At 43.4% G+C, this 24,641-nt stretch overlaps 2 protein-coding genes across 3 annotated transcripts in view; one reads left to right on the plus strand and one right to left on the minus strand.

Annotated features, from left to right (window-relative positions):
• Positions 1-24,641, plus strand: part of thap12a (THAP domain containing 12a) — a 403,705-nt gene that overhangs the window by 219,869 nt on the left and 159,195 nt on the right. The window lies entirely within an intron of this gene.
• Positions 1-24,641, minus strand: part of uvrag (UV radiation resistance associated gene) — a 105,356-nt gene that overhangs the window by 44,133 nt on the left and 36,582 nt on the right. For both annotated transcript variants that reach the window (XM_083783627.1, XM_083783628.1), the window contains exons 9-12: positions 23,677-23,761; positions 18,891-18,978; positions 17,995-18,055; positions 13,787-13,952 (exon numbers count right to left, since the gene is read on the minus strand). In XM_083783627.1, coding sequence (XP_083639753.1) covers positions 13,787-13,952; positions 17,995-18,055; positions 18,891-18,978; positions 23,677-23,761 — 400 coding nt within the window. The remainder of the gene's footprint in view (positions 1-13,786; positions 13,953-17,994; positions 18,056-18,890; positions 18,979-23,676; positions 23,762-24,641) is intronic.

Below are 24,641 nucleotides of genomic sequence, written 5' to 3' on the forward strand. Positions count from 1 at the left end.
TCACACTAAAAATAAATGTGTTCTCCTTTAAAATGTGAATAAAGTGAAATAATGACTGAACATGGCATTTTTTAAATCTTACATTTCTCCTGCACTGTTTTCATACCAAGGTTTCTGCTGAGTGAATGGACCAAAGCCAAAGCCTTGCACTTGTTTGACACAAACTTTCTAAATCCTTTGAAGATCAAGCCTGTCTGCTCTTTCCTGGTGTACTGTATGTGAAGGACAATATAATACCACAATGTGGGAATAATCTCCCCATAAAAAAAGAACTAGATCTGTCTCTCCAACATTACCGTTTGTTAGCTCAGGACAATGAGATGGGCAGTCACGTTGTCAACAGCTATAACATAACAGAAATATGACATTTCATCGAGTGCCAATGCCCTTCGGAACGATGCCTGTTGGGAACCTCAGTGGTTATAAACCACTGTCGGTCTCCACTGAAGCTGATCATTCGTTCGGTTCTTGAGATACCCACTAAGGACAGAGGTCACTCAGAGATTTGGCGAAAATCAACCATTGATTTTCAGGGGGAAACTCATAATTATGTTTTTTTTTTTTTTTTGCGGCTTACGCCTTTTATTGTTTTTTTGAAGGGACAGACAGTAGGCTGACAGGAAACGGGAGAGAGATGGGGGAAGACATGCAGTAAAGGCCGTGTCGGGCTCGGGAGTCGAACGCGCGGCACACTGCGACTGGATTACCAGTCGGGTGCCCAGACGGTTACGCCACCGCCTGGGCCCATAATTATGTTTGACCAAGTTCACCATCTTCTGTTAATCCGGTGTGGTAGTATGGACCCTTCAACTACTGTGACCCGGCATGGATATATTGTGACCTGTAAGTGCCAGGGCCGTCTTGGAACATACAGTACAGTTAGGAACTTCTCGTTTACTCACAGGGTTACAACGTGACAGCACTCTGGTGTCAGTTGGGAGACTAAACTAATAACATTGTGGGATACCTTAAATATGTATATTTTTTTATTTTATTGTTGAATGATAGATAATTGTTGTACCATCTGCTGCTATAATAGATACAGTGTCAGCATAGAATTAGGTTCCAGCAGAGAATCCCAGACTTCCCTTTCGTGAGCAACATTAGCTACTTCTGACTGGGGGATCCTGAAGCGTTCCAAGGCCAACGTGGAGATGTAAGCCCCCCATCTGGTCCTTGGTCTGCCCCGTGATCTCTTTCCAGCTGGATGTGCATGGAAATAGAGGGGTATCTATATTATATGCCTGAACCACCTCAACTGTCTCCTTTCCACGTAAAGGAGCAGTGGCATTTCCAAGTCCTTCTCACAGGACTGAGCCTCTTGCCATATAACTAATGACCTATTCATCCTCTAGTTTTAGGTGATAAGGTGACCACCATAAACTACAACATGATGTCACGCTGCTGTGATAAGTGACTCTCCCCAACACATCTCTGTTTTTACTAACCACCGGTGGTCACCTTATCACATAGCTCTGGTCCATAGCATTACAGACTTTTCCTTAAGGCTATGTTACTCTCGACTTCCTGCCACCGCATGAAGACTGCACAATCTGTCGACTTCTGCAAAAATAAAAATGATTTCGTACTCACCAATACAAAGACGGTTTTGTGGCGGCGAAAGCGTACTTTCCCTAGTGGACGTACTCTGAGCCCCCCACCATACGTATAAACTGCACTTTTTGTGCAGATTCTTTTTTCTCACAGGGAATAAAGATAGCCTGATGAAGGCCGCATGCATAGGCTGAAACATTGCTGTTTCCCTATTAAAGTTGGTTCACTGCATTTGAACACAGTGTGCGGGTGTTCGTTTCTTTTTCATTGTCGGGCACCGTACCCTCGCCTACGCACCTGTTGCCTCTAGGTGTGCAAAAGCTTTGCTTTTTATTTCACAGGGAAGAAAAAAAGTTTTTGTTACTCCACTCCACCCTCTACAGATATTGTTAATAGAAAATCACACACACACACACACACACACACACACACACACACACACACACACACACACACACACACACACACACACACACACACACACACACACACACACACACACACACACACACACACACACACACACACACACACACACACACACACACACACGCTCCATGTACAGTACATCGACACTTAAGTGTGGCAGTGAGGGAAATAAGCCATTAATAGCTGGTGTTAATGCTGCTGGTGGAATGAATTGCAATACCATGAGGTAACCGCTGCTGGCAGGAGGACAGGAAGACACCATAGGTTTAAAAGGCCACACAGCCAGACACTTGTTTGGCGCTCTTGCAGCATATCCCGCCATGTCAGGCCCCATGGATAACACTGCAACATGCCAGAGGTCATATCTCAGCACCAGGAAATAACTAACAGGGAGGGGGAAGAACAACACGACAGGCGTTCCCGCTGGCATTCCCGTCCGATATCTCCTCCAGCGAGAGCAGATAGGAGGTTGTTTGCTGATGAACACGCATTGAAAAAAGGAAAACAGAAACACTTCCAACACACACACGGATACATGCACACACAAGCACGTTACAGCACTAGGCACAAGCAAGCAGGCAGTTGGTCCGTCACGGCGGGGTGATTAATGACCGCTGTCCAGTGTGTCTGAAATCACACTGGTGAGACTCCGGTTCACCAAACACCAGGAATTCCACCCGGGGACGTCCAGTAAAGTCAAATATATTATTACACACCAGCAGGGAAGAGAGAGAGAAGAGGAGGGGGGCAATGAAGAAGAAGGGGGTATTGAGAGAAAGGGGAAGAAAGAGCGTGAGGGAGTGAACTAATAAACAGGAGGAACGACACCGCACACAAGAATGCAAACGTTTTTGTACTGTACAGTATGTGCGTGTGTGTATGTGAAGAGAGAGAGAAAGACAGAGAGAAGAGAAAAATGGGAGCAGAGAAGAACTTGGAGCGGAAGGCAGCCTCTCTTTTATCACTTGGCTGGTGCCGGCAGCTTGAGCGTGAGCTGCAGCGCTCCGTTACACAAAGCAGGATCAAATGGATTACAGCCAGCGCTGGGGCGCAAATCACTACCATGTCTGTCCACAGACAGAATGGGACCGACACACACACAAACACACACGCGTACGAACGCGCATGCACGCACCAGAAGCACCAGTCATGTTACTGATGCTGCTTTTCTGTTTTTTCTTTTCTTTTCCATTCTTCTTTGTTTTTGTTCATTATTTTGTGTTTGACTCTTTGATGCCGTTTTGCATTAAAATTACCGTATAATGATCCATCATGTTTTTGTTTTGTTTTTGTTTAACAGCAAGAGGTCACGCTTCTCGCCTCTCCTACAGAAAGGGGGTTACTTTTGCTCTAGCCTTGCGTAGCCAGACGATCAGAGATCACCGCCTACTAATATGTCTGGGGAAATCTAAATTCAGTACAGGGGCTCGAACAGTGGCGAGGATACAAAATGATGCCCACTCCTTTGAAAACCAATAATATTGCTATGCCAATATGAAGGATCTCCCTTTGCATCGGTTCGGCAATGCTTTTTTTCCCCCACTCAGTTTTAGTCTATACATTGAATTCAGATGTCGCCACATCATGTATCGTTATCTCTGACCTCTGATTGGCTGGTTACACAAGACTCTTTATTTGATTAGATTTTATTTTACTGCAAGAAAAACTAAAAATAACACCAGACATGCTTTCTACACTCTTCCCCCAAACGGACCTTCCCTTTCCTTCAACACATTCTCTCCTGCTCCCCCTCAGAGGCTGCTCTGTTGAAGGGCTATGTCCATGAGACCAACGCAGCAGACGGGACATGACGAGCACAGTGATCAACACTGCCATCCAATGGAGCATCCATCTAAAAGACCGATCATTCAAAGATGAAATCCACTTTCATCAAAATAATATTTCAATCCCCTGTGCAATTTGTGCCGGACAAAGAGATGAAACATAACAATGACTGGATAGCATAGAAGAAAACCATCTCAAACTCTTAAAAAAAAAAAAAAAAAAATCCCCCACTGATTTTTCTTCCCGTCTATGCTTTGCAGCAATCACCCCATGGGACAGTTAAACGTGTGAGAGCTGGCTGTGCATGTAGACATAACTTCATAATTAATAAGTGGGAGGCAATGGGAGGGAACTTGCTGTGTGTTGTTAAAAAAAGAAAATGCAGCATCAGGGCAAAAAGCCCCGAATGTTTAGAACATGGCCCTGGGGCTCCTATGTGCATCTCTCACCACCCCTGCTACTCACAAACACCTATAGAATATGAAGAGATACATCACGAGAAGGAAGAGGCCATTAATCAAGGGACGTTGGTGCATGCATCCCTGTTTCGTCTATCTTCCATTCTTTATTCCCATCATCCCCTCCTGTTAATGATGTTTGCTTTTTGTTTTGTTCTAATCCTAAAGCAACAGCCCTTTTGCACAGAGTAAATCAGCCCCAGTTTCTACAGAAATCTGGTGAGTTTCACTGCAGGGGCGTCCTGGCAGGTGACAACAACGCATGACGTGTTTTATGACCACTGGTTCACATTTACTGTACTGCGGGCCGGCTATTTGTGAGAAAGGGCGGGGGGTACTGTGGTCCAAAGACCACAGTTCAAAAAATCTAGAGACGGCTTGTTGTACTGTATGTGTTTGGATTTGTAAACGCCGGTCGCCCGAGGTACTGGTGAAAACATACAATGTGGTGGCTGGTGTCGGGAAACGATGACAGAGTCAAAATGGAGGGCAGCGAGGCCAGCCGAGTCTTGCTTTTAGACTTAAAATGGCTGTCCTCTCCAGAAAGGTATTAAAGCGATTAAAGAAACCAGGACTGAAAGTCCCAGGGTACTCCTTGTGCAGACTATACAGCATATGTACTGTATGTTTAGTGTATTTTATAGTAAAACACCTCTCTCTGCCCCTAGGGTCATTGTACTAAGTGCTGGGAGTGTAAAGGAGGACATGACTGTGCAGGTGGGTGGTCGAGTCCAGCCTTAATCTATGTCCTTGAAAATATGCTGGAAATATTCCCATTGACTGGTTGACCTGCTGCAATGTATACAGTCCCAGGATCTGCACATGTGCCGGAGTGACTGTTTAGACATCTTAATTAATACAAAAAAAAAGAAAAGAAACAGATCTGGTTCATATGAAGGAAAGGAAGCTTTGGCCAGCACTTTGCGTCCCTGGTCGGAGGTAAAGGGACAGGGGGCGAGGGGTTGACCAGGAGTTTCACAATGTCTTTAATGTGCGATTTCAAACAGCATGGGACCATAAATCATCTGGGTCTGCTTTTAAAAAACACCTGCATTGCAACTGTCTGGGCACTAATGGCAGCAGTTACTATATAAATCACAGCGAGCTGTAATTTCCAATATCTGAGAAATGATTACACTGAGCATCTGTCAGTGAATGCTATTTTAATGACCGCTGCTGCACTTACGGCCCCCGGACAAAAAACTGTAACGCCGTCTCGGTGTGTGCCGTTAAAAGTGTCTCCCGAGTGATGTGGCGGTTGCTCACTCTGTCGCCTTGGGTTTTCATCAGCGCTCTTAAGAATATCCAGTGGTCCTGGTTTTTCTCATCATCTCGTCTTCTCTCCCTCACTGTTTTTCCTGTGTATTTTTGTATTTTTTGTTTTTATTTTTTTTCTCTCCATTTTCCGCTATTGTTTTAATGTTAAGCAGAACAGAGGAAACAATCTGGGCTTGGTTTGACCATCACACTCCATAGTTTTCCCAGGCAGGCTTATATTTATCAAAGACTATGACTTCGTCCCAGATGCATTCTTTTATGAAGCTGCCGCTAACCCTGCTCTCAAATCGGACTGATCAAAACAACAATTTTGACTGTTTAAACCTCATGGCAATCTTGCGTTGTTAAACATCTAACTTGTCCATGAGTCTATCAACACTAGAGAGTAGAGACAAAGTGCTAGTACTGGCAACAACGCGTTGCCCGAACAACAATTTTTTAACTCATCTGTGTGCAAGTATAAAATACAATTTGATGTTCCGCGCTAGCAGAGCCATTCCATTCAATCTACAGCATCCTTTTGAAAGCCATTCAAGGCAGATGCTTCTTGTTATCCCTTTTAACAAAGTATGGACAAAGACAGGTCAAAAACGTTGTGCAACGGCACAACTCCAAGATGAAGGAGCGTTTATGAAACCAACCTGCCCACCCAAACATGAAGCCTTCACTCTATCAAAAATGTTTAATTCTTGCTATTCTTCTCCTGGGATGATAGTATATAAAACACAGAAAGAAAAGCAAGTTCTAACTCTTCATCATGTCCACTACAATGAACAATGTGGGGAGGACATCAAATGTCCACCATAATGAACAATGTGGGGAGGACTTCAAAAACGGACCCAATTTTGTTTTAAAGAGAAGCTCCTCAAATACAGCAAACAATAATTATTAATATTCTTCGGCAGTGCTTTAAAAGCAAAGGAAGGAATGGCTAGTCAGAAACACGCAAACACACAATAAATGCGTTTCAGAGTTTAGGCCAGTAAGGTCAAAACCTAGGCGGAAATGACAAGGAGAGTTTCGATAAATAGCACCAAAAGGTACAGATTGCAACACATTTATGTACAGCCATTCATTGAGTCTTTTTTTAACCTTTAATTGTTTGTACAATAGAATTGTTATATACCCTTTTGATTTCTGTTCGATATATTTCCACTACTGGATTTATTTGTATGGTTTTGTTATAATACTGGATTGACAATAATTTGTATTAATTATACTTTTGTCCTCTTCCTCGGGCATTAATGCATTTCATCAAATGATCAGACAGCTGGTGTATAGGCAAACAGAACCCAACTCTGCTATGTACAGTACTGTATGCGAGTCTACATTCTGTGTTATGTCACTGAGCAGTTCATGCAACCTGCCCAGGCCTACAGCCCTTCTCCCCATGGCTGCAGTGACCCTAGAAGAGGAGGGGCACTCCTCCTCTGCTGCCCACATGGTCCATGTTAACAAACGTGAAATGGCTGAAGCTCCGGAACAATAACCTCCTTCCTTTGAGAGTGCAGGTTCCTCTACTCTCAACCTGGCCTCCCTCCTTGCCTTGGCACACACGTGGACTTACCTCCACCAACAGGGCCTTTGTACTTGATCCACACAGTGATGTGTAAATCCTCACAAATGCCCATTTTTCCTTCAGCCCGTGATAAATAAAAACGAGGAGGAAAAAAAGAGATTGGCTTTAATACCTCTGTAAAAAAAAAAATGTATGAGGCGGCGCTTGCTTTTTAATGGCCACGCTCTGGTCTCAATCATACAGTGGACATCTGGATCGCATCTCCACTGTTCTCCCCCATGCAATCAGACACAGTGGAACTGCGCTCTCCGCAGGACAAAATGTGGGCGCAACATGTCGTCAGAGACCATTGCGTTCAGAGAATGTCTTTGACAGGGAGGGGGACGCTCTTCTGAAGGGTGCTTTACACTTAGTTGCGCGCCGGTGTAGCACACCGTATTGTCGATATACAAGCTCACAACACGTTGCACTGCAACGTGTTATATAGGCTTGTAGATGTTCTATTTTTTGTGCGTGACATGGCACGCGACCAAGTAAAAATCAGGCATAACATCCTAAATATACTGTAGCTACGCTGAAGTTAGGCCAAGTGCCAAAAAAGTGTTCTCCGCCTTGCTCTCAAATATTCTTACTAGGCCCCGTTCCAAGCGCTGGCCGTTACCCAAGTGATATACGAAGCGATAACAGTCGGATCAACGTGCATGTTGATTAGTTTTGCAGTGGCAGAATTGCCTCCAACATACTGTATGTGGTGTGAGGCAAGCATTATCGTAAGCCACAGGTCCACCACGAGTGAGAGCAATACAGAAGTATTAACCTCACTCAAAAGGTCAGACTCATTCATATGTCTCACGCTGCACTAAAGGCCAAAACACTAGTTAGAATCCCATTAACAAGGTCTTAAAAAAACAAATCTTCACAGTGGGAATAGGAAATCCGTATCCTACAGTAGTCGTAATTATTGTTGGCTCTATATAGGATTTACAGGGCACAGTTATTGAACTACTATAATATGATTGAGGCACATTAAGTGCTACAACCACTGAATAGATATATCCTGGGCTTTATCAAGCGCTGATGCATCTGGAGTTAGCCACATGCAAGTAAAAATGTCCACCACACTACTTCACAAAAACCAAATAGTCCTGATATCTATTATCGTTCTGCTGGCAGGGAGACAAAAACGGAGAAGAAATCAAAACCCCCAAATGTTCCTATGCTCATGCTATCATGGATGATGGATTGACTGCCTGCTAATACAGCCACACTTTGAGGTACCGCTCCCCAGCCACCCCACTTATCACCATTGGCTGCCTCTTTCCAACGCTTTAATCCGCCCTTTTGTACACTTTTTGAACGGCGACTAGTTGCTTCACATCTTGCCACACATCATTTTGCAGTGGGTCTGCTGCCCGCCAGGGCCTAGGGAGTCATAAACATGGGGGTGAGGAGAGGTGAGAGGTCATTGGCATCTTTGGTCCTGCTCAGGGACACCTAAAAGAACTGCCTGCATAACCCCTCCCCATCCGCATCCCATCCTGGCCCGGCCAGCACCCACGCATCCTGCTGGTTTATTTTCTCTAACCAACCTGGTGTAAATATCCTGCATCAAGGCGCTGGGAATGCGTGCGGCGCAGTCAGGCCGTCAGCCACGGGGGAACAGGGGGAACAAACGAGAGAGCCCCCCGGTGAGCCCCTCCAGCTGCTGTCTTGGATGGGATGAGATTAGAGATGGGCATTCAACCACAGATTTGCAACAAACACATCAACGCTGGCATCCATATTTTTGGATACATAGGAATAAGCATTCATTCAAGAATATTATTTTTTACAAATCAAACCCTGCACAATATGCGCATACATACAGTACAATACTGTACGTACATACTCAAGAATGCACTCAGATGTTACCCAACAATCCAGGTCTTCGTCAACTAAAGCATGACAAGTGCAGATGTGGACATGCGAGTGCTTATTTGTATGTCTTCCCCAGTGCCTAAACAACTCAAGGAAGAACAGCATGCATGTACATGAGAGTGTATGGGAGACGCCGATAAAAACAGACAAGTCGTTCAACCTTGTAGAGTTAAAACTCAGGTTCAGCAAATTTGTGTCAAGCTAGTCCAGCAAATTTGTGTCAAGCTAGTCCAAGTTTACAGGTCGGCTTGGAAAGCAAAAGGGTTATATGTGAGCCGCAGGCCTGGCGAGGCTTACTGGTCTGGTCCATGGCCATGTGGCCTGGATATCTTCTTGTCCCATTTCAATAATTTACTATAATGAGAGCCGAGCGCTCCGGTTTACTATCAGCAGTCAGCTCCTTTGTAGCCACCTGAATAATACAGCAGACTTCACAATACCCAAAGACCCATAAAAGCTTTTATTTATCCCGTGTTTGTTCAGCCTCAAGGCGAGCAATAAACACAATAAAGTAAACCTCTAGGGATGTACTGTGTGTGTGATCTACAATAAATGATGTAGCAACTAGAGCCCCAACCGATGCCAATCCCAATTTTAGAGATTGCTAGACCACCGATTACCAATGGTTTGGCCGATATTTTGTAAAAAAAAAAACGTTTATATATTTAAATAAATACAATTATGTATGCAAGGAAGAGCAAGCGCACATGTAGAATAATTGAATCAGGTGCTGGAATAATAACTAGTGAAAGAAAGGCAAACCGCACACCGTTCTGAATGGTCCCCGCAAAAGTTTTCATTTATAATATTATTTAACCTCTTATTCCCTTTTCACAAAATGTTGATATCTATTTTTTATCAGGTTAAAAATCATGAAACATTGTCAAATACTGGCAGATATATCGGCCGAACCAATATACTGGTCGGGATTTAGTTGCAACCTTTGCCATCTATTCACTTCAACACTTGGTGACAAGAAACAGTGGCGTGAGACACGGAGAGAGAGGAATGTTTTGCTAATATCAACAGGTGAAGGCCAACGCATGGTAAAATGGTAATTTACTGCACGAAGGCAACTGTGCAGACATTAAGATCACACGCACAACTGTTAATGTGTAGCGTGGCAAGATGCAATCCAGACAGCGATGATGCTTTCATCTTTTCGCTTTCCTCTTCTTCCAGGGGCCCTTTCTAATTCACCCCAATGCCAGCGGGCCAATCACACTTTCCCCTATATCCATAGCTACAAGTAGCTCTATACTGATTATACCAATTTCCCCTTCCGTACCTCTTGTTTAAGTGTGGTATGCCATGTACGGAATGTCAGAATGCAAGGCCGATGCATTGCATATACCTGAGAATGCGTGTCCTGATTCCTGAACATGCAATTATCAAAATCCGACAGGAGTTTTGACTCAGGCATGATACTTGGTTACAAGAACATAACAGACACAAATAATAATTTCATTATAGTATCCCATGCTGTAATTGTGGTGCCAACACCTACGTATCATGACTTAAACGAGCCGACGCGATAAAGCCCCAGGTCAGGCTTCAACTTCTTAGTTTACCGTTTGCATGTCTCCATGACAACAATGTCATCCCTCTGTCGTAAAAATAAATTTGCCCCATTCAGCAAAAATCTGTCTAAATGCCGTTTAGTCAAGGAAAGCAGGCTACAGCCCTAGGGCACGGTACAGACAGACTGACAGGTGCTGGGCACTGAGATTTACACCTGTCTCCAACAAGGTGCTTCACTATGAATAGGCCATGTCTGAACATTTGGACACGTTATCAAAATGGGAACATTTAGGTGTTACCATGGACACAAAACAAACTTAAACACGATCCAATTGCGTGCAATACATGTGGCTTCTCGTGTCAAAAGCTTTCTGGCGTGGTAGTGGAGACGGAAGAAGGGATGGAAAAGGTCACATGGAGCACTCTGACGCCTTCTCTACTGCAACCCGTCTCACGCAAGGACCTTCTCTACTACTAAGGTTCTCTTTCATGTCTGGAAGATATTCATTATCATCAGGGTAGAGTAAAATAACAAGAAAAACAAGATTGATAGTTATCATACATTCCAAATGTAGAACGCATGTACTTCTAGACAACATTTTACACGTTATATATAAGATATTTAAGGACATCCCTACTTTTTGTAGGAGTTTTGGTGGCCGATTAAAATTGACAAGCAAATGAACCCTAGCATCCCTATTCTGGGGACGAACATTCTGCCAAAAACAGTAGATTTACAAGCTCTCAACGTGTCACATTGTGATGAGCTTGTAGATCGGCTGTGTTCTGCAAAGAGATTGGTGTAGAGGGAAAAAGGAGCTGACCACGTATGGAGCCCTGGGGGACCCTGGTCAACTAAGTATAAGATTTAAGTGGTTAACTACAGTTAAAGATATGGGCCCTCATTTGTCAAAGTGGTGTAGACCAAAAAACGGCGTATGGCGATATGACCGCATTTATCATTCCATCAAGACTCTGACTTTTGGCGTACGGCGTGTCAAAGCTCACGTCTGGTCTGAGCATTGTCTACAGCCGTTTTTCCAAAGTAAACATGCAGAGCAGCATTGCAGTTATGTAAATAGGTTTTCAATGTAATGGGTCCCGGGACCCAGGGCAGGGGTGGTCTTTTAGATCAGTCCCAGGGACGAGTCCCACTTCAACGACATTATAGGAGTCATATTTTGTCATTTTTACAAATTGCAGCATTTAACCCCCCATTACATTCTTTTATGGTAATGTGGTAGAGACACCGACCGCTCTGTTGTCGGCACTCTCTCTAAACAGCTCTGGTCTCTGAGGGTGCGCTCTGAGCGCTCAGCACTGCCTGTCTCGCTGAGCAAGATGGCGGCGCCCTGTGTTGTTAAATTATCAAACTACTATCGTGGTTCTACAACGATTCCTACGTCGATTTTATTGTTCATAACGTCAGATAAGGTCATGAAAATGATCGTTTATGATCATCATAAAACATAAAATGGTAACGTAACGTGAAATAGAAAAATACGCCCGCACTCTGCTGATCTGTTAGGTACAAGAGGATTCTTAAGTAGGCAACGTTTCTGTCACTACTGACCATAGCTGAAGGTCAATAGTGACCGAAACCGATACTTAATAAATGTATCCTCTTTGACTTGTACCGAGCAGATCAACAGTGTGTGGGCGTATTTCATTTTGATATTTCATTATCAAAGGAAAGAACAAATGTACGCTAGGATTGGCTGTATAGGATTGCTCGATAAATCTCGCGTAGACTTTGGCGTAAACTCATTCATGCCATGGGCTCAAATTTAAGCTGGGTTGTACACTTCATTGATGAATGAAGGCCACATTTTTGGTCTATCAAGTTACACAGCATAATACAGAGCATAAAACACTGTATCAGACTGTCGTGGGACACAATTCAACAGATGGGGAAAATCTATATTGAAGATGTGAGCACATTAAGTTTCAAAATCGTATATGCCTAACAGCCTAAATCTATAACCTCCTCAAAGCTGTCTATCAAAAACCACAGTCTACCAAACCTGCGGAATTGGTTTCAAGTTATTCAATGTGTTTTTTATTATTCAAAGTGTAATAATATTAAATTAGTAAAAAAAAAAATAATAATTGGGGAGTGTTGTCTTTAAAATGTGATAATACCATAGAATAAGCCACTATGTAGTCCCAAATTTACTATATTTAACAATTGCACAAATTTGGGTTTGTGTTTTTATGTAAAGCTTGAGGGTTGAGGTTGGAAACGAAAAGCAGCTGAAATGCTTATAGTAAAGGATAAATACATCTTTGTGGTTTGCCTTCTCCAATAACTGCAAAAATCTGTTCCAAGTCTTTACAGTCAGCAGCAGGCTAACCTGTCCACTGTTAACTCACGAGTGTGCTCCGAGTAGTGCAGCTTCTGCCAAAAGCATTCCTCACAACTATGTTCAAATCTACCAGTTTTTAAAACTACCAGACACTTGGCCCATGCGAAACCACTTGGCCTGTGTCAGGCCTGCTACATGAGAGAAACATTTCCATTCACACTGACTCAGATACATTTCAAGTGAGCCAACAACAAGATACGACTACAGTACACGATGCATTCGCTCTGAGACTCAAGGTTATAACTGGTTTACGGGCCAAGACAGCAAATAGATAGTATTTGATTACACTTAATTACACTTATCCCCATGAACCCCAGCAACCCTATTCTGGGAATGTCATAATAGACAATCATTCCGTGTAATCAGACGAACATTCACCGAAAATAGTAGATCTACAAGCTTCAACACATTGCATTGTGAATTTGTGATGTCGTAGATCAGCTAGAGATGTGCTCTAGAGACAAAAAGTATAGAGTAAACCCCAGGGGGACAGCATATGGGGTATAAGTGGTAATAACCATTAGTGGTGCAATGCATCGCGATTCGACCGTGCAGCAATGCAATGCAATGCAGCAATGTGACATGATCGATAGCCGAAGCCTATAATATATAATTACAATATAATTATAATACTGTATATAATACTATATATAATATCATTCTAAATAAAATATGTTGTTGTTCAGTATATCTGAAAAATTTGCCATGTTGTGCAGTAATATAGAAAAGTGTGAGGGCACTCAGGGCAGTGCCAATGCACACCTCTAATAACTATCCTTTTGTATTTGCTGTGAGATTTGTTGTGATATGTGACAATGTCAGAACATTCCACCATGACTGTCACACCCATCATGACACATGGCTTTAGAACAAACATAATGTGTTATTTCTTTCTGTTTATTACTCATAGACAATACAGAGGATTTCTACTTTCTCTTCCTATGTGCAGAGTGACTTACTCTCTCTCTTTCTCTGTGAGCCGGTCAGTGATGGTGTCCTTGATGGAGGAGCGTGAACCCTTATGGATCACTGGATATCTAAGAGGCACCTGCAGGAAGTACGAGATCATCAGGACCAGGTGCGCTGTGTAACCCAGGGCAACTGCCACACTCCCATCCTCCTTTGCTGCAGGACCAAAGTAAACAGATGTCAGAATTTTAAGTGCAAAAAAATTAAGAGGCTGACTTTTCTTGAACAGATCATGCTTGTACAGTAACAAAGATATTTTCACTGAGCTGTATCAACACACAAATCCTCAAGGACTACAATGTAACGGTATGCTTTTAGGAGCAAAAGCACTTCAAAGCATATAGTTGGCATTGCTGTGTGATGTTTGATTTGTTAAGGATGTTCTTTTAGTAGATGAAAAAAGAAACGGTCTGAACATAATTCATCTTCACAGCTTGAAAATACAAACAGAAATATCAAGACATCAAATAGAACAGTTTGGTTAACAAACCATTGAGGGGATTAAAAGCATGCACATTTATGTGGGACTGTGTTTTCAAGATGATACAAAAAAGGGCTTTTTGTGGCATGGTTCGTTCAACGCTGAGAAATGCTGGCTGCTGCAGGATGCCTAATTTACTTCAGAAATGTGCCCGAGAAGCAAAAGCATCACGTACAACAATCCCTCTGAGACCAACTACATTTTAGAGGATAATTAGATGCTTTTGTGAACATTTTGACAAGGTTAAAAAACAGAGTTAACCATCCAAAGTAAGAGAAATGGGTTCAAGACAGCACACTAAGTGGTTTCAAGTTCTCAAACAGCAGCAGTATGTACCGCTTTGGGGCAAAGCCTTTAAAAAAAATCATGGTGTTTTTTATCTTAATGCTTTGAAATAATAGACCACGGCCAGGGCGAGTGGTAGACTGCCTGACTCATACTGTGTGTTTTCCCTTCAGAACAGAAAAAAACCCTGCATTGTATCACTCTTCCGTTCTTGGATTTTTTGACACCCATGAAGTACTAAGTATAGCTTTTCAACTAAATCCGGTGGGGTTTCTCAGATGCTGCTTCTAACCGGACAGAAGGTCAAGTCAACTGATGACATGAACGTGCAAGTGACACCTCTGGGTGCAATAGGAGATTATTTTTGCCAATACCTACTTAGTGTTAGGTTGCACTGACAGAGAAAGCCGAGTTGAGGGCAAAACACTTAGGGAATTCACTATGCTGTGACGCCCTCTTTCCACTTTGTCCCCCTGGAAGGATTAGGACCTCCATTGACCCTGCTCTCTAATGTGGAACTCCACCCCCCCTGTGGGCCTTATTATCTGCTCTCTGACACCCAACCAGACATTTCTGGACTTGATCGAGCATTTTCTTTTCCTGCAGCAGACCCCACACAAATCCAAGCACAGGTCAGAGGGTGGAGGTGAAGTGCAGGGTATCACAACTCATCCTTTCTCCAATCATACCAGTGACTCTCAATGTTTTATTGTATTTCAATGATCCCCCTTTGATGTTTTATTTGCCCTTTTAACTCAAGAGTGTACAAATGGAACCAAAGGCACCCATATGGAACCGTTTGTACATTTATTGTCATTGTTTATGTAAACTGTTAAAAGTGTCCTGTAAGCCCATATGGGCTGGGCTTCTTCAGAAGCCCAGTGGCTTGACACTCAATCAATCAAATCTTCTTAGAGTAACTATCACACATTTAGCTGGGGACCCGCTGGAGCCCGCAGTGCCTTCTACCATCCATCATCTGTGTGTCTAGTCTAGCCCATCGCATGTGATCCGAACGCTACTGCTAGGAATGAAGGTAAGCTGGCTCTTACATTACATGCCAACACTCGACTCCAAATCGACTGCACACAGCAGAGTCTGATTATACGAACAGGTGTTTTATCTGCTGCCACACCACATGTCGGTGGTTTATTCACTGGTAGGTGTCCACCTACACTGGGCTGCCTGGAAGCGCAGTGGCAAAGAGACAGGTGGGGAGGAGGCGAAAGGCCTACATACTGTACTTCTTCTATGCTCTAGTCTAACTCTAAAGGATGTTAGCAGGTGGCCTGAAGCTGCAGGGAGTGATTGAACACAGGAGTAGTATCCTGAGTTATGGACGGGGGGGTCGGGCGGGCTTCCTCATCCGACCAGCTGTGAGGAAGGGGAGCTCAAGAATGCAGGGTATAGATGACAAGTGGGGGGAGCGTTAAGGATGTCATGGTGTCATGACCTAAATCTGATTGCAAAATCATATTTATCAGAACTTTGGTATGCGGTAAAAAAAACAAAAAAAAACAGCATCCTACAGTAAATGAAACATCCTGCAATCCTCCTTGCAAACATGATGGCGATTACAGTCAGGCAATCGTAGACAGATTTCATTTAGTATTCCACTGACGACTTGCACCTGCTGTTTTTTTTTGCTCATGAGACAGTGGCAGCTTCATTTCTAGAAAAGGTTCAAAGTTCCACCTTGAACAGCTGCTATAAAAGTGCCCTTGAGCAAGACACTTGATCCCCAAGTAACAGAGCTACTGTTGCCAAGAGCCAAGACTAGGTTTTGTACCGTGCATCTGTTCAGAGTTTCAACCTTAGAGCCCCCACTCCTTATTCCCTTGTTTGTATACTATTGGACTTATTTATTATTTCTATGATAATTTGCTCTACTTTATATTTAGATGTTTTTGATGGACTTCAGATGAAGCACATCCACCATCCCTTTTATTTACCGTACACTATTAAAAAAATATATAATGTTTTTTGGTCTTCTGTGTTTAAATGCATAAGAAGTAATTTCTGCATTCTTGGCTGATGGGCAGCATTTTAAGGGGCTCAGCTCAGTGGTGTCAGCTTCCATAGAGAGGAGGTTGCGTAGGGAGGACTGTGTTCAAACCTTCTCCAGTGTGTTGCCTTTAACTCTATCAGGGTACTTAATCTGACACACACACACACACACACACACACACACACACACACACACACACACACACACACACACACACACACACACACACACACACACACACACACACACACACACACACACACACACACACACACACACACACACACACACACACACACACCAATCTCATCCTCTCTGGTTCCCCTCATTAAAAGGATGGATGTGTCAAACAGTGTCTTCGTCATGGAATAGTATTTAGATTGGAGCTCAGCAGTGGTTGACTCACTCTAGATATCCTAGACAAGAGGACGTAAAAGCGTTTATTGTGGGCAGTTTCTACAGCAAGGCTGGCCAGAGGACAGTGGGTGGTCAATCCATTCCTGACAGCAAGGCTACTTAAAACCGACAATAAAATGCTTGTTTTGAGTTTTCTGGTGTCTGGGTATCGCATGGGTAAGGTAACTGCCACCACTGAGGCTACTGGGGTTTGATTCCTCCACAGTGCCTTGCCCGGGCACTACAACAAACACAATTACTGTAGCTGTGTTCGCCCTCATAGTGGAAACTGGAAAGCCAGCAGGGGAGGGCGATCTCTATCGCTTACACCAGGGCCCAGGGGTAGTCATTAGTGTAAGCCTTACACTAATGACTAAGGTGTGTGTTGGGGCGGAAGTGGTGCAAGTGTGAGAGATTGCGTTTTACTCCACATGTGTTATGCATTCACCTCACTGTCAGGTAAAAAGAAAAAACACTTAATAAGATAAGATAATTTCTATCCTCTTCCCTTCTTTGTTCCCTGCCAGTTATAATCTCCAGCGGGACAGACGGGCTACGTTTTTCACCCCTGTCCCACCATGTGTGTATACGTGTTTCCACACTGGATCAGTGTGCATTTGCATGCACCCTCCCAGTAGGCCAAGGAAGATCCTCCACCCCAAAAGGTGCAAAAAGGCTTCATGGTGGCGCTATAATGGGCCGATTCACATTTTGAACCATAGCATAGGCTGTACAGACAAAAATAAATCCCCCTGGATTCCCACATAGGCCCCAGGCATTTGTGCCAGACCAGATTTTCCACCATTTCGCTAAACATTTATTTGCTACTACTCCACAGATTTGATCCAAAACACACACACACACACACACACACACACACACACACACACACACACACACACACAAATCGGTACACATTACCTCTGGAGTCATCAGATTTGTTGTACAACAAAGTAAATTTGCCTTATGTTTTCCTATAACCCAGTGTGACACACACACACACACACACACACACACACACACATTACCTTGGAAGTCCTCTGAATTAGGCAGCTTGACTCCACAGATGACATAATCAGACTGATTAACCTGGAGAGTTGAGTAAAAGGTTTTATATCAAAAACAAAGCGCAGACATGAAACATGCAGACAGGTGAGACTAACTCCCCATGGCAAAAACCTTCAGCGCCGATAGCTACTGTACTCACTGTAGACCACTGGGGCTCATTTAAGTAACTGCATTCATTTTATCTCACATTATCGGCAACAAAGTAACAAAAAAATGTATCAGCAACAAAATAATGACAATAGTTTTCAAAGCTAGAAGTGGATTATCAAGCATCAAAGTAGAAATTCAAATTGCACCTCGCTTTGGAAATGTATAAATTGTAACATCTGCCGAACATCAACTTGTGTAGTCAGACAGTACTTGTACAGTCAGACAGTACTTGTACAGTCAGACAGTACTTGTACAGTCACAGTCAGACAGTACTTGTACAGTCAGACAGTACTTGTACAGTCAGACAGTACTTGTACAGTCAGACAGTACTTGTACAGTCAGCCTCTGTAGACATTTTTAAAGCACAGCTCAAGACCCACTTCTACAACATTGCTTTTAATTGATTGTTATTTATGTCCTCACTGTATTGCATTACTGCTTGTTTTTTAATGTTTATGCCTTGCTTTTCTTTTTTTCTCCATTGCTCTGTAAAGCACTTTGAGCTGCATTTCATGTCATGAAAGGTGCTATACAAATAAAGTTTTATTATTATTATTATTACTTGTACAGTCAGACAGTACTTGTGCAGTCAGACAGTACTTGTGCAGTCAGACAGTAGGTGAGCCAGTAGGGTACAACAGCAGTGTACGGGGTGAATTGTGCCCTGCATAGAGTTAGTGCTGTGTGTGGGTGCGCTCCAACTCACAACTTCAATGGGGTAGATGTACGAGAGCTCCGACAGGAGCTGGCGACAGCGGAAGGTGAGCTGGGCGTTGGACTTGAGGAACTGCTCTCTGGAGAGACAAGGACAGATACACAAATAACATGGTTGAAGTAACTTTACCAAACGGTCAAACTGACTGAGAGAAAAGCTACAAGTGGAGAAGCAGCATATCAGGAGGATGCAACAAGTGTATGGGAAGGAGAAAGTGAGTGTGGGGCAGTAGGGCACACTCCAGAGTTAACACTAGAGAGGGGCTTAAGTATACAGTAGGTATAAGTACTGTAAATGTGTGTGAGTGTGAGTGTGAGTGTGAGAGAGAGAGGAAATGTGTGCAGTGTAATGAGGGATGACATCACAGTGATGAGGAGTAGGGTAGCCAGCTTGTTTACCTAAGCCTTGCTTGAATGAGAGTTAATCATCCCAGGCGCTGAGTCATCACTACTCTAATTGTAACACCAACTCAATTATCATGAATCCCAAATTACCAACCGCTACACATCCCAGTGGGGCACTTCCCAAATCAGCGGGTCACGTTGCCTTAACCCTGCTAGTTGGCTGGCTGACATCCTGTGACCTGACAAGGTGAGAAGTGGAGACGGCTGGAATAATGTCTGCTTTAAATTTTAAATGCTTCGTAATGACCAATGCTACTGTGGTAAAATGACAGAATGTGCACACGGGTAAAACAGGGGTCTGTGCTGTCACCTCTACCGCCAAATGTACTGTATGTCTTGCGGTGGACTTCAGACTGGATGTAAACCACTTGAACATCAGGAGGCTCGAGGCAATTACTAAACTGTCTAGAGTGGCTGCCGGAGCTGCAGTATGCAGATGAATATGCTCCAGTAGCTCGTTCCCCACACGACCCCCAGTCCATCCATACAGTGGTTGTCAGAGCCTACAGCACGACGGGACTGTCTGTCAACACCGCCAATGGAGTTGCAGAACCCCACCCACCCTGCATGTCCTCGAAATAGACCACAGACAACTCGCAATTGTTCCATCACTCACATATCTGGCCAGCATTCTCTCAGAGGACTGCAGCATTGACCATGAAATCCAAAACTGGATCAAGCAAGTATCTGCTGCATTTTGGGAGAAGAAACTAATTCTGCACACCCAGATTGCCGTCCAACAATCTGCCTTCATCACCAGCTGTGAAGCCTGGGTCAACCTTAAGCCAACAAATCCATGCAGTCACTAGAATGCTTCTGAAAGGATGCTGCAGGGTATGATTCACCTGGTATGGTCATGTGCCTCATACTGAAAAAACCTGCAAAGAATCAACTGCAGATGCTTCAAAGCATGATCACACAGGCACCAGTTATGCTGGCATGGGCATGTCCTCAGGATGCCACAAAATTAACTGCCCATGCAGTGTTATATGGCCAGCTCATAGAGTTATAAAAGGATAGAGGCCGAAACAGAGCGACAACCCCGTCTGCTATTAATTTCAGTGGAAGTTGCTCAGTGGCGTTTTGAAGCACCCGGAAGAATGGTCTAATTTCTTTATTTGGGCACCAACATTTGGGGTCCCAAAATGCGGAAGTGCAAACAAGCACTCAATATTAAACCCCAGAGACACAGGGTTTCCTTGTCATAAATCCACGGGTCCGCCTGCAGCCCCCGCTCTTCAACGTTGGAGAGCCTCCCTGGGGCATTGGGCCAGCTACACTATGGCAAATGCGCACCAGAAGGGCAGAACAACAGACACAAAGACCTTGGATGATGCGTTGTAGACAGACATCTGGCAGCAGTGCTGCATGGATGGGACTCACAGGCAAAACATCCCTGGATGCCATAACTACCACATGCCCCACCTGCAATAAAACCTGGATGTATTGTTGTTCGATGGACAAGCAAGTCCGTCCGGTTTAGGGATCAATATGACACATTTTAAATGAGCACAATAACAGATTATCAGTCAAATATTTGTCGTATAGCCATCACTTAATGTTGTGTATTTGATGTTCTTAACAAGGCGCAACAGTTTTCTCAGTGCTTCAGTTCTTAACAAGTTAACATAATTTGTGTAGTGGCAAACACAGGCCTATTTTGAATTCCTCAGGATAGTTGTGAATGCCCCACATCTTTAGCATCAGTGTTGAAAATGAGCAGTCTAAGCATGAGTCGTGTCAGGGAGGGTGTTGTATTGTAGTTACCGCAGCAGTTTTAAATGAAAAAGAATGGCTGCATAAAACCATGTCTTCCAACAATGTATTCTCACTGCGGTTTGTGTACGATTCCAACATTATTCCACAACTCCACTCTAATAAAGACTGCTTTTACCTTTGTGAAGTGAAGTATAGTTTAATTTTGTATGATGCGAAAAAAATAAAAGAATATATTATATTTTGCATAATCAATTGGGACTTTGGATTAGTAGACCAAGCCTCATGCACATGGGGATCACATTTGGAAGTCTGTTGTCTGGTTCAATAGCATCAAATGGAGGATAATCTCTGTGTCTAATGTCTGCACAACATTAAACACAGATACAGTACATTCAGTAAAGAAATCTGTCCCCAACGTTTTCCTTCACAATAATAACGTCATGTGAAATTCATGTCAATGATTTGGTAGGTTAAATCTGTACAGTATTAAGCAACAAACTACATGACTCATTTTCTTTCTTATTTCAATATTAATCTTGGTTCTCCAATTCCATCCATTTCAAAACAATCAAAACTGCTGCAAAATATCTTTAACAAATACATTCATATAAATAAACTAGAAAAAGTAGTCTCTACCAGGTAAGGTAGGTCATTGTGGGCCAGCAATGTTCGAAAGTCACCAATCAGGATGAAATATGAAAAATTGGACAGATTTGTCTTGATCACATGACTATATATAAATTACAGATTTGCATGATGTTTGAACAACATCTGTAGGCGTAATATATAAAAAATGTGTTTAGCAAAACACATCCTCGTGGTGGCGCTATAACAGGACCATGTGAAAAATCTGGGGCAGAGGTTCTGCTCTGGCATGCAGGGAGTGTGTGTATGCACAGTTTCACGTTGATTGGCCCAACAGTGCTGGAGATTAGCTGCTCACAGACAGATGGACAATTGGACACACACAAACTGACAGACGGACGGATGAAAATATAAAATATTTCTTAAGTACAGGCAATGACCTCTTTGTATAATCCAGTCCAGTGGTCCAACAAGTCATACTTTGTTCAACTCTTATGCCTGATTTATAATTGGTTTTGTGTGCCGATTTATACTTTGTGGACACTGATTTTCAAGCTCACAACAAGCTGTGATGCGTGTTGAGCGTGTAAATCACAATTTTCTGTGCAAGGCACCCGCGTGCAACAACGTATATCTCAAGGCAGGCTTTAGCGTGTGTGTTCCCCTCAAGAGAGTGCCCTCGTTCAGTACTTAAACCACTGCTTGGGGAGCGGTGTGGGTAATAACCGATAATTTCACACACATGAAAAGGCTTTTGGTGGAGAGAATCCTTATTGAACGTGATGCGTTCTTCCCTCCCAGCTCCTCGCCTTTCACTTGGATTTCCTATCTGGCTTTGCTTGTGGTCGGTAGGGCAGTCATTATTACCATTCCCCAGACTGCGGCTGCTTTGTACAAGTTAAAAGAAAAGACAAAGATTAGTGCATGTTGACGGTTTTATCTGACCCTTTCTGGAAAATGCCCTTCTCTCTTTGGAAGGGTTTACCTTTATTAGGCTGGTTAAGCTAAGACGCAAAGCCCTTCGCAAGTGCTTGCCTAAAATAAAATACCCAAAGTTATGTTTGCCACTGCCATTCTTCTTACGTTTGTTCTGAGAATCTCTCACACAAGCATGTTTTCCTTCTTTCCTCCCCTTTATTGCCCCTTCAGGGCGGCAACAGCTTAAAGGTCCAGGTTTGTGTCAAAAAGGCTGGCAGTTTGAATCCTCAGAATGGCTATGGGAATCTGAACAGAGAAAGTGGATGAGTAACACTCGCTCGCCCCTCCCTCAACATCTAAACCTTTCAGGAAGGCACTTAAACCCCCTATAGCTCCAGAGGAGTGGTTCAGTGGCCACCCTTCTGGTCGAAGTGGGCAGCTCCCAGATGTAAATATACACACGTAAATCTTGTGTGTATGAGGAACAGATCTGTGATGAAATGAGCGTGCATTCTCGGTGAAACCCGTCCCCGTTTAAATAAACTAAGCAAAGCTAGAAAAATAAATACAAAATAAATACACCTTTCTAAAGAAATAAAAAAAAAACTAAATACGACATAGGCCACACAACTTTTCACAGAATGGACATTCGACAGATGCGTGAGTGTCAGTGTTAATTTCCTGTTACTGGCCTGTTCTTGCTGTTCTTCCGAAGGCTCAGGCTTAGCATCTGTGGCTGCCAGCAGTGCCAGGTACACCTCAGACAAACAAATGCCATATCTGCAGGGTCAACACCCACCGCGTGCTTCTACCACCAGGCCAAGGCAAACACAATCAGACATGGGCCTTTCACACAATGTGCATACAAACAGGCAGCGCCAGCCTCAACAACATCCCCTTTGGGGGTGGGTGGGGGGCAGCAATCTTCTCAGTGTTCGGAACAACTGACCAGCACATTGGCGCACATCATCGTATGAGGCCTCGATAATTTCAAGCAGATGGGGAGGGAGTGCAACGGAAAAGGATGTGCATAATGCATACAGTATATGTATGTGTGTGTGTGTGTGTGTGTGTGTGTGTGTGTGTGTGTGTGTGTGTGTGTGTGTGTGTGTGGAGATAAAGACACTTAATTGTAGGTTGTTCACACATACCTCTTTGCAGTACATTCTTTCTGAAGCTTGGTTAAGGACTCCTTCTCCTCTTTCAGATTTTGGTGCTGAGTGGAGAATGCTTCCTCTGAGGGAGACAGAGAGGAAGAGAGAAAGAGAGGCAGCGAGAGAGAGAGAAAATTACCAGGTGTGTTCTGTTCTGGTAATTTACACAGGTGGGTGGGCCTGTTGTTGGTCCACTGCCAGCCGCTATTAAACTTCAGCAACATCAAATGGTTCTTTTGATCAGGCCAAAGCCATTTCCTCTTGACACCACATAAAACCACACAACATGTGTATGATGATTACAGGATTTGTCAGACTATGTAAATACAGAGTAAGGAAAATAAATAGAATCAGCTAGATAAGGATCAAGAGATGACACAGCTTGTGCATGTTAAGTAACCACAACACGGACTTGAGATAATATCCAGATAAACCCTGCCATAAACACTGAACAAGGACAGCTTATAATAGCAACAGAATATTTCTTCTGGGGTACTAACTGGAAGTTCACTGACTATTGAAACAAGGTGCAACATCTTAGGAAGAGCTTATGTGTTGAGATCCGAGCGAGAGCATCTACAACTGAACTTGATGCAGATAGTGTAGTCACACCAGCTAAGTGCCAGAGATCTCTAGATTGTTAAAGGGCTCGATGTACTTTGTTCAGCAGGGTTTTGCACACCAAACACATTTTGAACTACAAGCTCAAAATGTGAGCTTGTAGGTCTATTTCCGGTGTACAACACAGGCACAAAATCAAATATAAATCCCGCTTAACCCTAACCTTGCACCACCTGCTTCCCCTCAGAGACATTCTGCTCAGAAGGGTGTCTTACTGTAGAATGCGGGTGTACGGGAAACAGATGGAGGAGAAAGTAGCGAAGATCACAGTAGGGGTAGTTCCATCAGATTAGGCAGGGAGACCGATAGTGTCGAGGAGCGATAAGGAGACCATCACAGGG

The sequence above is a fragment of the Protomyctophum parallelum genome, assembly GCF_964188405.1.
Source record: "Protomyctophum parallelum genome assembly, chromosome: 1".
NCBI lineage: Eukaryota > Metazoa > Chordata > Actinopteri > Myctophiformes > Myctophidae > Protomyctophum > Protomyctophum parallelum.